Here is a 15,202-nt window from a genome sequence, read left to right as displayed (position 1 = left end):
ACCCCGCCTCTCTGGGGTCCCATCCATCAACTTTCACTCTCTATTATTACCCAAACGGACAGGGGAGTTATCACCTGTCGGCAGCACGCTTCCCGACCAATATCCCAATTGGCCTAATGACCTAAGGTGTACAGTAAGCGAGGGAGGTCCCTCTATAGTTTGATGCTACCATAGGGCACTCGGGACACAGGAGGAGTGATAAGGAACCCCCCTCCTCCCACCACCTGATCTCGTTATATGATGCAGCCGCCCCAATTCCTAAGGCTCCCCTCTCTCCCCTTCGAGGCAGGCAAAAGCTACTGAAGCATAGGCAGTACACCTTCCAGTATATAGTCACATGGCGCATACCGGCGACCACCTGTGCCCTAGAAGCTTCGTAAAAATTATATAAGCTTGGGAGCAATTGTAGAGGAGCACAAGCAAGAATGCAGCCAACAATATGTAGGACCGTAATCACGGCAATAATAAGTACGACAATTAAAGTACCATCCCAGAAACCCGCCCGTCTTAGGATAAACCAGGATCAAACATGGCCCGAAAAATACAACATAACATGAACCATAGTTTTATAATTATATGTTTTTTCCATTATTTTTTTTTTTTTTTTTTTTTTTTTTTTTGGGGGATCATCGTGTTTGAGCTTTGTTTCACCTCCTTTTGTTGTTTAATGCTTTGTACGTTATTTACGTGTTAATTATTAGCGTTTTTATTTCTATTGTTATTTTTATTATTTTTTTTTTTTTTTTTTTTTTTTTTTTTTTTTAATTAAAACATTTTCTTTTTTGTGCAACATTGTTATTTGAATCCAGCTTTATCGGACCCTTGAAAGCAAGACACTTTGTACCTGCGCAGTTTCGAATCTTAATCTGTGTACATAATCCCATTGGTGCAGTAAGATCCGCGTCTACGCTAACCCATCCTCTACGTGATGATAGCTCTATTGTTTGGGTGTCGTGATAGGCATGCCGTGGTAACCCCCCAGGGAGAAGAAAACTGTATCTTCAACATGGGCACTACCGAAACTAATATGTCCCCCGTCGTTCCCGTCACCCCCCCTCCCTCCTGCCGAAGAGTCTAGACATGAGATGCCGTAAACTGCCCCCCCACCCCCAAAACGCAGAGAAAAGTAACAGTATATATTGCCATATGTATAGTAGGTTACAGTAGGTTGAACGCCCGGCATTTGCTATCATTGCTTAGTGTGCTTGTAATGTGCTTACTCTCTCATGTCTTATTGTGTACTTCAATGTTCAACTAACAGGGTTTTGAAGTTATTAAGATGTTCCAGTTAATTTGCTATGGTCAGCTTTTATCTCTATCTATTCTCCCCCTCTTACTGGATGGTCACTGTAATAATAATTCTATCGATTGTTAACACTTTTTATCATTTTTTTTTTTTTTTTTTTTTTTTTTTTTTTTTCATAACATTTTGAAATGAAAGCCTTGTTTTCAGACACGACCACTAGACTCCTCTCCCCCGTGGGCGCCGTCATCCCCGGCCACCGAACGGAGGGGCCAACACTGCGGGGATGCGACTACAAGAGGAGAAGCAAGGGCCCACCGGGGCCCCCCGCAGCCGCGGCCAGGGACAAGGGCGCCCCCCAGGGGAGAGCAGAGACATCAAACACAAAACAATCAACACTGCATTGGTAAATTCAAGTAGATCCCAAGCGGAAGACCAAACCCCTCACTCGCTGAAAGTACTTCACCAGGGGAGTCCCATAGGAAACCAGGCCAGAAGCATGCCGCTACCGAGAGCAGGCGAGTACTGTACCCCTTCCCCCTCCCAAGCCATGCAAAATGCGGCCAAAAATAGGCCTCACGTCCCGGTAAACCTCCCCACTCTGGCGGTGCGGTATCGGTGTTCCCCGCAGCCCCGGCGTAACGGGAGGCGAGCATCCCCCAAAATCTCAAGCTGTAGGCAGAAAGGCGAGTAGGGGAGGGGGGGGACGTTCCAGAAGACCCACGGTGGAAAAAAAAAACAAACCCAACCTCTCAAAGTGGAACCTCTCCCCGTCACCCACCCCAAGTAAAACAGAAAAGATCCGGAGAACAGCCTCCCTCGGGCCCCATGTCATCAGGGGAGAGAGAGTGAAGGGACACCAGCAGCCATTTCATACGATACCATCAGTAGTTATCGGCGTCTTCCCGCTCCCGCTCCCTGCCACTCCGAGGACATCCGAGGAAGGTCCTCCGGGTACAGAGCCACGCTGGGAAGGTCAGTGGGCGGCTGAATTCCAAGGCCGCTCAGTAGGCGACAGGGATCCCCTCCCGGCGTAAGGATGTGAGCCCGGTCGCCACGAAACACCATTAACTTGAAGGGGAATCCCCATGCGTATTTTATGCCAGCAGTCCGTAGTGCTTCAGTAATAGGCCGCCAGTCCCGCCTTCGTTGTAATGTGGACGGAGCCAGGTCGTGAAAGAGGGACACCACCCTGCCATCATACCGTATGGGTACCTCGCGGCTCTTCTTCATAAGTGCTTCCTTGGTGCGGTAGTACAGGAATCGGATGATGACATCCCGTGGGGTATTTGGATCGTTCCTCTGGCCCCTCAGGGCTCTGTGAGCCCGCTCCATGTGCCAGTGTTCTTCCGGAACTTGCGGGAGCAGAGGCTTCAGGATGGTGAGTATGATCCCCTGTAGGTCCTCGTCCGCTCCCTCTGGCAGGCCCCTCAGGCGAATATTGTTTCTCCTGGACCGGTTTGCCATGTCTTCGTAGGCAAGGTTCATGTCCACCATCTGTGCCGAGATGCTGTTCACCCTCTCCACGACAGCGTTGTGGGCCTGCGTTGAGGCCTCCACTCGGTCCTCGAGTTTGGCGGTACGTTCACCCAGGGCCCCGATCTCAGCCTGCAGGACTGCGGTAGACTTAGCGATTTCGCCCGCAAGGAAAGCCCTTACCTCCGCTAATTTTGCGAGGACTGTGTCCTGATCATCCGGGGAAGCCTCCCTGTCAGTACGGGGCGAAGCCTGCGGGGTCGAGCCAGCGCCATCTTGGGTCCCCACGCGGCCCTGTTTTTGCGCCGACATGAGGTCGAGAACTGTGCCTCCGGAGTCGGTGCCCCTCTTCTGCAGCTTCTTAGTATGCTTCCTATCCATCTCAGGAACCTCCTCAGGGTAAATATTCAGGCAAAAGGTCGCTTTTGTAAGCTATAAGGGCGCGTTTCGCCGGGAGCTCTAGTGAGACACGTCTAGTCTCATCGACGGTCAGACCACGCCTTTTGCTTAGTTTTTTAACTAGGTTTTATTCCATTGCCAATCCTCCTGTGACGAGATCATTCTGGATTATCTGTGGTTCAAACCAGTATTTCCCATAGAGGCATTGTGGATATTCTGCACACTGCTGTGCTTTGCCAGTTAGATTTTTCTAGAAGAAGCCATGTTGGGTGTAATGTTATATGCAATGACATTGACCATTAAGGGCTTTGAAACTTTGTTCTCTTAAGGAGCAAGTTCCTCTAGTGGCCGTCCCTTACACTGACATTTGTCTGAATAAAGTGAGTACAAAAAAATTGTGTACTAACCTGTAATAACTACCTTACCATAGTGCATTTGGTAAATTGTAGAATTAATTTTAATTTTTTTTTGTCTAGGCCAGAAACAACCCCCCAAACCACAGCAAAGCGGAAATCCTGCTGTGAAAACTTACAAACCAAAAACTGAGCAAAAGCCTTTTGAAGATATGTATCATTGTGTTGTAGAGAACCCAACAGAGCATGACATGGAATAGTAAGTAAGCAGATGTTGTATAAACGTTAAGTTCCCTGGCAGGTTTTGAAAGAAGCTGTTCATGTTTGTACTAGCACCTCACTGCTGGCTCCGGTGTTATGCCTCTTCTGCTTTCTCAAATCACATATCAAGGACAACTTCACTAGACTGCAGAATTGTCTTCGTACTTGTAGTTCACTCACAGTACCTATAGCCATGTTTTGTTTTGTGTGATTTTTTTTTTTGTCATAATGCCTATACATTGTTGTGGGAAGGCCAAAATGTTTTGGTTTTTTTTATCTCCAAACGATCCTTAATGTCTGCACACTCCTTAGTAGTACATCACACTGCACGCCAATCTTCTTAAAAAAGATACATTTGCAAAAAAGGAAAAATAAAACCTTGAAAGGGAAGAAGTTGCCTATAACAGTTCTCATATGCACTAGTCCAATATTGTGTAGTATGTGAAGGTTGATTGCAACCTGCTCTGTGATCCTAACCGGTCAGAATATGTAGGGATGCACCGAAGTGAAAATTCTTGGCCAAAACGAAAAATTCATGATGCTGTTGGCCGAAAACCGAAACTGAATTTTTTTTTTTTCCAAAATGATTTTAAAATAGTTTTCTATAATTTTATTGATAAAATAACTGCACATATGGAAATTGAAAGTTTACACTTGTAATTGGGGAATGTGGCAAACCCATACAGGAGGAAGAAGTCCCCAACTGTCCCCCATTCCCATCTCCCCACAAACCAAACCTATATTTAGGCCAAGGCCCATAGTCTGTTATTAGGAGGCTTAAATCAGAAGTCAAAGTACTAAAAACCTTTTCCCTGATTACAACAGGTTGGCACCAGGGCTGATCTAGCCGCATAACCACTACAGTGTTATGGTAGTGTTGCTTTAGGGGAGACTCTAGGCACCATAACCAGTACAGCACGCCGCAGTGGTAATGAAGCTAAGAGTCCCAGGGCATCAACCGCAGGTAACCTGTCAAACAATTTAGTAATGGACAGTGCCATTTGAACACATACCTGTAGTGGTTAAGGTGCCTACTTTCCCTTTAATAAAATAATTTAGTGCACCAAATATATTCCCTACTTTGGCTATCTCTTGGAGATCATTCACTAAATGGCAACCTGAATTAAACTGAAAACCAGATTTGCAAAATTTAGGCTAAACTAGCCAAGATGTGACTGTTCAAATTAAATATTACAATTTGGTTTTAAATACACTACAATTCATTGTTTAATGAATAAGCTCCTTGTAAAATTGCAGATGAAGCAAAATCGACCTGAAATTTAGGTCTGTCCCTTTAAGAGTGTAAAGGGCCATGATTTAAAGGAATGGGAATGAACCTTCCATTGCCATGGAAACAGAAGTCAGCCACCTATTAGTCATTTATATGTCAACCTAGCCTGCACTGTAGGACAGGGAGAGAAACCCAAGTACAGTAGTTTCTTCCTGTCATGAATCACCTTTTCTCCCCTAGCCATCTCCGATTGGTCAGATCCGGAGTGGTACTTTCCCGCTATAGGATCGACGAGTGGGTGGGCAAGCAGCAAAAAGGGTTCGTGCCTAGGTTCGGACTGGGGCCTGCCTGGATTTGTGACTTTCTTTGTCTTGCTGTGCAGGGGAGAACGGTGGAGCAGGAAGCCGATTGTAGGATCGGTAACAAGCCAATGAAAGACAGTCAGAGAAGAGACATGGACAGCCAGGTATTAAAAAGGAAAGGCAGGCACTTTAGGTATAATTACAGACACTGGGTCTCAGGGAATCCAAGAGTAGGTTTGAGTAAGGCTCAAATTTTCAGCCATTTTGGCAGCCAAAATTTCGGTGCATCCCTAATATGCAGTAAATCCCACCAGGAAAAAAAATGGATGTCCAAGGTATAACAAACTATGAAAAATTATAAAAGAAGGAATGCCCTTCAGCCGGTTTCTCAGAATGTGTTGAGAGCGTCATGCGAGGCATAAAACACGTTCAGGGCATTCCTTCTTACAGATGCGTTTTTTATCATTTATTATTATTATTTTGTAATTTTTTTTATAGATTCGGTTATACTTTTTTTTTTTTTTGTGGTGGGGGGGATTTATTGCATATTATGAGAGGCTAGGATTACATTTTTCTAAGATTGGTGTGTAGTGGAATGTACTACTAAGGCTTGAGTGTGCGTACATTCGCGATCGTTTGGGGTTAAGTTTTTCTATTGGAGTTTGACGAAGTCCAGCATCGAATAACTAGCAGAGATTCCATGATATCGTAGCTGCGGCAATCTGTTTATTTGTTGGCAAAATGGGCGGTATCAGATTCAATAGTTTTTCTCTTGCAGCAAAGTAACAGCCACACATGTCTTGGTTATTTTAATAGCAGGAACCAGGTAAGCGCCAAATTATTGTAAAGCAAACTGGTTATGAAGCTTAGAGGGTCACTCAAGACCTCTAAGCAATTGTAGCTTGATGAAAAGCATTGTTTGAAGTTTGTTCTCTTGCCCAGAGCATCTGACTTATACAAACTTCATTACACTGTATTGGGAAGTTGGGTCTGTGTGGGTTAGGAGAGGGCTTGCAAAGGAAGCAGACAAGCGACATTTTGGTTTTCCAAGCTGATTTTGATATATCCCCAATGAAAAAATACATAACTAAATGCATGCAAGTCTTCATTTGGGGTAGATCTACTAAACAGTGATTTTTTATTTTTGTATTTGGGCAGTGGAGTGTCACTTTAAACATTTCGCAATTAATTTGCTCTTTCAAAATGCATGCAAAAACATACATAGCCCCTTTTCTTTTTCCTAACTCAAGGATTTACTTACAAATGGTAGATACAAATTTATGTACAGATGGTTTTTGTCTTTATTTATTTTGTAGCAGACGCATGGAGACTGTAGACAAAGAAAAACTTGTGAAAAGCTGGCTTTCTAACAGGGGAGGAACAAGAGGAAAAGGCAGAGGTGGCTTCTCAAGAATCACAGAACAGGATACTCAAAGAGGGAAAAGAGAATTTGATAGGCACAGTGGTAGTGGCCGCGGGTCTGTATCAAACTACTGTGTTCAGTATTTATGTGAATCTTTTCTTCGCATATAAAAGCTATTTTCTATTAATGTGCCATAGCTGGAAGACAAGAACTGTGTGAGCATTAGATGGTCATAAAGCTGTTTTTTTTGTTTTTTTGTATTGCCTAGTTTGCTATTCCACCCCCATAACGGGGGAGTGTTGTTGCTTCCATACTTTATTTTATTTTTACCAGTTTATCTTCATCTTCCAATATGTACCTATCACTAGGGCATGACAGTCCCTTACAGGTGCAAATTACTTTGTACATTATGTAAAAATGCCTAGAAAATAAACTGTAGACTTAATACCAGATGTCTTGTCTGCAGAGGTTTAAGAGCTGAAGACAAACGAGGTGGCAGTGGAAGTCATAACTGGGGTTCAATTCAAGATGAATGCAGGTAAACCTATTTAAGACTAAGTAAATATGGAAGTATCCTAGAAAAATATGGAAATCAATGGACTTGGTCCATTTACAGACATATGTAGATTGTAGCATGGTCTGTTTTGGTTCTGGAACATGCTCTAAATGGCTTCACTAAAAACTAGAATTTCAAATTTAGGGCCAGAGTTGCTTATCTGAAGCTTTGCTGACTTACAAAATGTTGTGCCCTTGCATTTTAGGTTGCAATTAACTTTTCATAACTGGCTTGTAACTCAACCTACATATTGCATCGCCTATGCACTGTATGTGACTGTGCCAGTGAAGTAATTGGTAAACTATATCATGCAGTTAAGGCTGCTTTTAAACAAGATCTCAATCTTTTAAAACTGCACTGTCACTTCCCCCTCCCTTCCCTCAAAGCTTGTTTCATAAAGGTCTATATAAAGTAACCGAAATTGACTGCTTTGGAATTTTATTGAAATTACAACTCATGTTAGAGCAAAGTAGTCCCTACTTTGTCTTAAGTATTTTTTCTCCACTTGACAAAAGTCAAGTCTTCTGACAGCTGAAGGGAAAAAGTGCATTGTCTTATGGAGGATCTCACGGGATTCTCCATAGATATCATTGTACGTTCACTCATGCACGAGTACAATGCGGACGTGGGCTCCTGGCATTTGAAGTGACCGGAACAGAAGAGGACCGTCAAGAAAAATATGGTATATTTAGTACTAGATACATGATTTCCTTGGGAAATCAATTAGATTTTTTTTTTTTTTGTAGGCTACTGTATATTGCGCCCCCACTTCTTGATGTCATATCTGGGGATGGTTTGAATACAGTTCAAGTGAATGAAAATTGTTTAGAATGGCAAGTTCTGCAATGTAACTGTGAACCTTGTTATTAGTGCTGTAGAATCTGCTCCAGTGGAAGAATACTCTGAAAACCACAAGCCTCTTGAACTCTTGGAGGAAGAAAATGTCAAGTAAGTGAAATGAAAGCTTGTGACTGTCATTGACAGACATAAACAAGACTGTGTATATGGGTGTTTGTATGTAAACTTCTATAGGCTTGTGATGTATAAAGTTTAACATGATTTCAATAGGAAATGGTAAACAAAATATAACCGCCTGATCCAATGTGGGTGTGCAGCCTGAAGAAAAATATTTTATTTTTATGATGGATATTTTTTAAACTGTATCTGATTAACTATTTTTGTTTGCATTTTAAGAGCTAGAACAGCTGGTAAATTAAGTTTAGTCAGGTTCATTAGCAGCGCTTTAAACACATCCTGTTGCCATTTAACTTTTTTAAAGGGCATTATACCATGGATGGTATAGATACCAATACTGTGTGCCACAGGTGAGTCATATAAAAGTATGGAATAAACATAATAACAATAACAATAAACGGTTTTGTTTTGTGACAAGCATCAATAATGCAAGACTTAAGATCGAGTAAAGTAATGACTTAAGCATAAATGCACAAAAGCTGCACAGAAAATGTAAGAGGGGGGCCGGACCAGACAATCGAGCTGAAAGGAAGCCATCTCATGCAGCTCCGGTCCTGAGCCCGAATAAACACTGATTTACCACTCACAAACCGACTATTTACCTTTCAAAATACTATCTCTGAATAGAGCAGCCAGCATTACAAAGAGACCAGTCGGCGGCTGCAGACCCCACAAATGTGAGGAATCTGAAGGCTCGGGCCTACTTGATGGCGTGAACCTGTGGCTTATTGCTGAGCCTGGAAACACTCTGCACATGTTCTGTGAACAATCACGATATGGAAGCGCCTGTCTTTCCCAAGGTGCAAAAGCGACCACACTTTGGCCCCCCCCCCGGTCACTTTTTTCCTGATTTAAACTGCAAGTTTCCACGTATAAGTCTATGGTTATCAGCCTGTAACTGCGGGACGTTGAATGCAGCTCTACCTGTATGTACCCAGCCACTACATGGGAAGCAATACTTACACTTTGAAACCCCCTACTTGCCTTATCAAGGAGCGGATACGCCCAGGAGACTGCCCATGCATCACTCAGGTGCATCGAGAGCATTGCTGACAGGCAGTGGGCATCATGGTAACCAGACTGTCTTGGGTCAGACAGCAGTGACCTCTACCTCTAGGAGATCCGGAGACCTGGAGGGTGTAGCTCCCCGTTGCTGTGAACCCGGCCGTGCTGGTCTGTGGGGGGGCTGCGGCGGACCAGTTGGCGAAGGGCCGTATGGACTATGCTTAGAAGTGGCCAGCCATAGAGGGGATCCACGGAGGCACCATGTCTGATTTACTGAGACTATACCAGGACAGTGGAGGTGCAGAGGCCGTCTGGTTGGTGGACTCTAGGAGAGGGGTCTTATGGACTGGGGGTACCCAGAGTGCCCGCTGTACAGAGAAGCTCATGGTGGGGGGGCCTTTAGCCGGAATCAGGTGTTGGCTCATATGTTGGCACCCACGGGTGCCTGATGTTGGTGCATTGGGTATGGCCCTACAGAGTCTTCACATTACTCCTCATTCTCACACGGGAACAGGGCCATGAGGGAAGGCATGAGACACATTCTCAGACAGGGATGGCTCTCACCTAAGGCACAGTTATTTTTATTTTATTTCCTTAATCACGTACTTATTTTTTCTTCTTTTAATATGTAACCTGGCCGCACGTTCTTGGACCAAGATCTCTTGGGTTCACAAGAGGACCTAACTAGGGATCTTCACGTTGGGCCCTATCCCACAGGCCCCTGAACACTATCTGGGCTGTGGATCCATAACCCCAGTAGCAGAATGGGGTGGACCATACAGTCTAGTTAATGACACGGTTTTTGTCACACGACAGTCAGTAACCATGGGCTCCCACCTGGCGACTAACATACGAGCTGCCTATGCGCTGTATCCTTCTTGCACATTAAGGCACAATGTTCACAGCTGTAACCCTGTATATTGTTTTTAGTTCTTCATATTACACCCTTTTGATTTTTAGGAAAAACACACACATGAAATAGGATAGAGCAAAGTAAAATTAACAACCAGACATACATAAGCGATGCACTGTGTACTGATAATCTCCTTTATGGCTAACTTGAAATCACACATATGTGACCTATTACGCCGCATTGAGCGCTCGCAATAGGATCTTTTTTTCTTAAGTCCATATAATTTAGATAGCAGATGGGCCTGAAGCACAGTTGCAACCATGAGATTTTCTACATACTAAATCCCACATGATTCTGTACCGATTATTAGTTAAATTTATACGGTATGCGTTTATAATTTTGATGTACTTATACTAGTATTAATGCATGTACCTGAAGTTACCACTGATAGTCCTACATATTTAATTTGTTATTTTTGAGTTCAATGAGCACATCTTTATAAATGTGTCCATTCATTATGCAATATTCTTCTGCATTGTTATCAAATGTCATATTGTACTGCAATACGTTCACACTCCTAACTACAAACGCCTACAAATAGATACAATCCCTGTAGTGTACTATAGTGATGCGTTGTTCTTAAGTTCTGTAATTACACTATTGCTACGATGACTAACTATACTGCAATATTGTACACCGCTTATACTGAACATGTCCACATTTACTACTGTTAATGTATGCAAACTGATGTGAATAAAACATTTCTTGAATGAAAAAAAATAAAATGTAAGAATGTGAGGTGCTAGAGTATGATCAGGAATAATTGTCTGGTAATTTAAGTGATATGACAGGCCTACACGCTCATATTACCTCTACAATCCATAACCTTTATCATGGGAACGTAAAGTATGATGTGATGCTTAAAGAGAAACTGGGACTCTTGTGGAATATAAAACTAAATCCAAACTTGTCTAGCTGAATTGGGCAGGGGACATCTCAATACGAAGATTGTATGGTTTTGTTAACATCTCCATTTGTAATTTGCATTTCCATGTCTTTTTGTAGGTGTTGCATAGCCCATGTGTAACAAAATACTTGTGTAACTTTTTTTTCTCTTTGCGTTATGCAGGGTCACAGATGAACTTGCAGCTGAAGAACTTGCAGAAGAAATGACACTAGATGAATGGAAGTGTAGGCAAGAGCAAAACAGAGCTAAGCCAGAGTTCAACTTGCGTAAGCCTGCATCCTCTGTACCTTCAAAAGCTGTGGTGATCCACAAGTCTAAATATAGAAATGTAAGCCTATTCATTTAAAAACAAAAATGTCTATCTTGGTACTATATACTCCTGTATGGAAGGCCATTCAACTTACAGAAGATTTAAAGTGCTAACCCTTGCATCCAAAAGCTGATATACCCACACAATTTACTGTTTTATGTTCTTGTTTGCGCATGTGCTCTACTACTAAACATTTATTTAAAAAATAAATATTTTTTTGTTCTGTAGAATATGGAAAATGAAGAGGATCTACAGTATGTCTGTCGCAGGCCTATCAATGATATCACTGCTCAGTTGGATATTAATTTTGGAAGTCTGTCCCGACCTGGCCGTGGGGGAAGAGGTGGAGGACGTGGGCGTGTACGAAGAGAAGAACCATTTTCTCATGCCATGGATGATGTATGTGCTCAAAATTCTAAATGCATTTATTATATAAAAGTGAAACTATCACTTGACTGTTTTTGAGATGATTTTTATAGAATTTTTAATAGTATAATCAAAAATGTTTGTCTTGAGGGAATTGTATTTTTGCCTGCAACAGCATTATACACATGGTTAAATTGAATCTATGAAATTAGTGCAGATATTTGAGAAAATGACACCAAACCACAAAGTTTTTAGTGCACTGATTGAATGTTGCACTGTATGGCTTGCATTTAGGCAAATACATCATTCATTTGTACTTACGGAAATAGTCCCAGGGAGCCTTGCACCTGTTGCAGCCCTTGTGACACCACACCCACCAGGCAAGAGTGTGCACGGTGTAATGTAGCAATGACACGGTTTAGAGCAAATGGTGGTTTGATCACCTTAATGATGCATATGTCCATGCAAGGAACACCAGGCTATCTAAATCTGTTAAAGTATAAGTTAGCTTAATGAATAAAAAAGTAACCTGTGTTAGGATATCTGTCATAGTACACACAACTTTGTCTCAAACTGCATTAATGTAATTTCTATTTTTCCATACAGATAGCAGCAGTACCCATGTCAGATTTTCTGTCTCCTCCTAAGGACAGGCAGCACAGTAACATTTTCATTTTTTTATTGAATTATTAGGCCCACCCCCTTTAAGATATAAGCAAGGATAACCCCCAATAATACCAGTTTTCTTACGGTCTCCTAAAGGACCAGTTGTAGTCTATCCCCTTTATTTTGTCTTTTCATATCTGCTGTGGAGCAGTCTGGGTCCCAAGCACACTGTGAAGTTGCTCTACTCGGGAACTTATCTGCAACAGAATTTACACTAGCTAAGCCTTGTCTCCTGGAAACTTAGAAAGACCCGGCTGCAAACCAGAACGGGCTGAATAGGTAGAACTCACACTGGTACAGAATGAAGTTCCACCGGTGATGTCATTGTGTAAATGTGCAAGGAAAGTGCGGCTTCTTTGGGCCATATTCTAGCTAATCCAGGTTGGAAAAAAAATTCTGTGACAGCATGTAAGCCACGTGGTACGGTCTTTAAGCAACAAGTTTAGCCATGGGCACTTAAAGGACCACTATAGGCACCCAGACCACTTCAGCTCAGTGAAGTGGTCTGGGTGCCAGGTCCCTCTAGTTTTAACCCTGCAGCTGAAAACATAGCAGTTTCAGAGAAACTATGTTTACATTGCAGGGTTAATCCAGCCTCTAGTGGCTCTCACTGACGCCACTAGAGGCTGCTTCCGCGATTCTCAATGTGAAAATCACTGAGAAGACTCGGACGTCCATAGGAAAGCATTGAGTAATGTGCTGATGTCGGCAGGAGGAGTGCCTGTCACTGGAGAAAGGGAAGTGGCTGATGAAATGGAAATCACTGGTGAAAAGATCTACCGCAGAATAAATGAGGAAATATTTTATTTCAAGAAGACCCTGGTGTTTGTTTGTTTTTTCTTCAAAGAATTCAGGTAACACCAGGCATTAGCACTTTTCTATTCCTTGCATTAATGGTACTCTGAGAATGCAGTTATAGAAGAGATTTCGGATCAAGAAACACTTATGGGTTTTACTAAAGACTTTTTCTACTGAAGAAACCATTTGAGTCTTTCTGACCACTTAGATTTGGAAAAAGTGAACAAGTTGGTAACAAACTCCAGAATGGAGACCATTGTCAGCAAGCCAACTTGTCAATTGTTTTCCTTGCATCTCAGGATTTAAAAGTTGGCATAAGCAAATAATAAAATCCTGAACTAGCCGTTCAAAGGTCTGCCTTTCTGCCTTACATTATCTCCAAGAGTCTTCATGAAAATCATAGTCCCAACAGCAGATTCAATAGAGAAATAATTTCATATTGTCTCTTACCTGGGCAACTAGCTAATTCTGACAGGAACAGAAAATATTTTAAGAGAACATGCCTGTCCTTAAAAGGTGGGGAGAAATCCCTAACGCAGGTACGATTGCTAATCCTATGGAAAAAGTAATTTGCTGAGTAAAAAAATTAATCTATATATGCCAGCACAATGCAATTTTTTCCCCCCCCTTACATAATGGTGGAACAAACGCATTGCAATAATTCTGGGTTTTGTTTTGGTTTAGAATTTGTACAGTTGCTTCCCCCCGAAGGGGTTAAGCATGCAGGTAGCATAGGAAATATTGTCACTGTCCTAATCATTGTCAGTGTGATGGAAGTAAAGCCAGTATGTTCTAATCAGTGGAACGATTGCCATGTAACCTCCATGGACCACTGACAATGGTGATTCTGGGGTGAGGTGGTGGATGGTAAGCAATAAAAGCAGCTTCTAAGATCTGTAAATGTGTTTAGAAAAACCCTATGAATGGAATAACTATATTTAGCATTCATTGAGGTTTTCAGTATGCCTGGGTGTTGGGAGCTTACTGGGTTGGTAACGGTTTTATAATTGTTGGAGGATATCTTGGTCACAAAATGGGAGCCATTTACAAATTGGTAATTTCAAACTAAGTTGGCTTGTGTTTGTCTAGATTTACTTAGAGTGATTCAATACAATGAGAATTCTAAGCAAATTTCAAATAAAATAAGCCAAATTGGAAACTCTCTAAGTTAGATGCTTCAACTTTAGCTACTTAGGGCCTTAAATTTGAAATTCACCTTGAATTCACTTTGAAATCTCACTTTAGTGAATAAGCTCATTTCTTCTCCTTTCAGGTTTACACAATTGCTCCTGATCCTGATGACTTTGTGGACTTTCCTGCTTTGTCATAACGGAACATCTTCCAGTCTAGTGCACGGTGTGAGCTGCTTTTTTTCCACAAGCATTAATCAATAGTCGGTGAATGTAAAATTTCAATGCCTACATTAAGAAGTTTCTTGTGAGCTTATTGCCCTTTCATGTTAGTGTTTTTGAAATGGGTTTGTAATGGGATCTACAAAGAAGTTGGTAGAAACTACACTGCATATTTTATGCTCAGGTCTGGGGTTTAGATTGAATTGGGGTGTTAAGAGCTGGAGCTTTATGTTGAACTAGACATGGCTAGACTCCAGTACACTGTGAGGAATATTTTCTAAATAAAAGTATTAAAAGAGCTAAGCACAAAAACTCTCAATATAGAGGATGCAAATAGTGCAAAACATCTCAATCCCTGTAAATATGTCTTGCCAGTTTTCTTTACCACAATATAAAATGTTAAACTTTTTATGCTCTCATGTTGGGGAAATTGAATGTTTTCATTAAATTTACTGAATATGCAAGATCTCTGCTGATCTACTGGTTTCCTTTTTGAATAATTACTTTTTGTCAGATAACCAAAGCAAATTATTTTCAGAATCCCAATTAGAAAAGGTTATTTACAGTAAGAGCATTAAAGATGTGGGTGCCTCTACCGATAATTATGGGGAAGGCTTGTTGGTCCAATTAGACATCTGATTGTCTGTCATGGCGGATCATAAAATAAATGCCACCTACCTGAATATATAATGGATCTGTGATGTATTCCGTGTATATTTAATACAT

At 41.8% G+C, this 15,202-nt stretch overlaps 1 protein-coding gene across 1 annotated transcript in view; it reads left to right on the top strand.

Annotated features, from left to right (window-relative positions):
* Nucleotides 1–14,876, top strand: part of HABP4 (hyaluronan binding protein 4) — a 36,902-nt gene extending 22,026 nt beyond the window's left edge. The window contains exons 3-9 of the mRNA XM_063457182.1: nucleotides 3,595–3,730; nucleotides 6,582–6,743; nucleotides 7,095–7,166; nucleotides 8,055–8,132; nucleotides 11,147–11,312; nucleotides 11,523–11,693; nucleotides 14,398–14,876. Of these exons, the coding sequence (XP_063313252.1) occupies nucleotides 3,595–3,730; nucleotides 6,582–6,743; nucleotides 7,095–7,166; nucleotides 8,055–8,132; nucleotides 11,147–11,312; nucleotides 11,523–11,693; nucleotides 14,398–14,454 (842 nt within the window). The 3' untranslated portion in view covers nucleotides 14,455–14,876. The remainder of the gene's footprint in view (nucleotides 1–3,594; nucleotides 3,731–6,581; nucleotides 6,744–7,094; nucleotides 7,167–8,054; nucleotides 8,133–11,146; nucleotides 11,313–11,522; nucleotides 11,694–14,397) is intronic.
* Nucleotides 14,877–15,202: the final 326 nt, after the last annotated feature.

The sequence above is a fragment of the Pelobates fuscus genome, chromosome 5, assembly GCF_036172605.1.
Source record: "Pelobates fuscus isolate aPelFus1 chromosome 5, aPelFus1.pri, whole genome shotgun sequence".
NCBI classification, from domain to species: Eukaryota; Metazoa; Chordata; class Amphibia; order Anura; family Pelobatidae; genus Pelobates; species Pelobates fuscus.
This window is presented reverse-complemented; position numbering and strand designations above follow the sequence as displayed.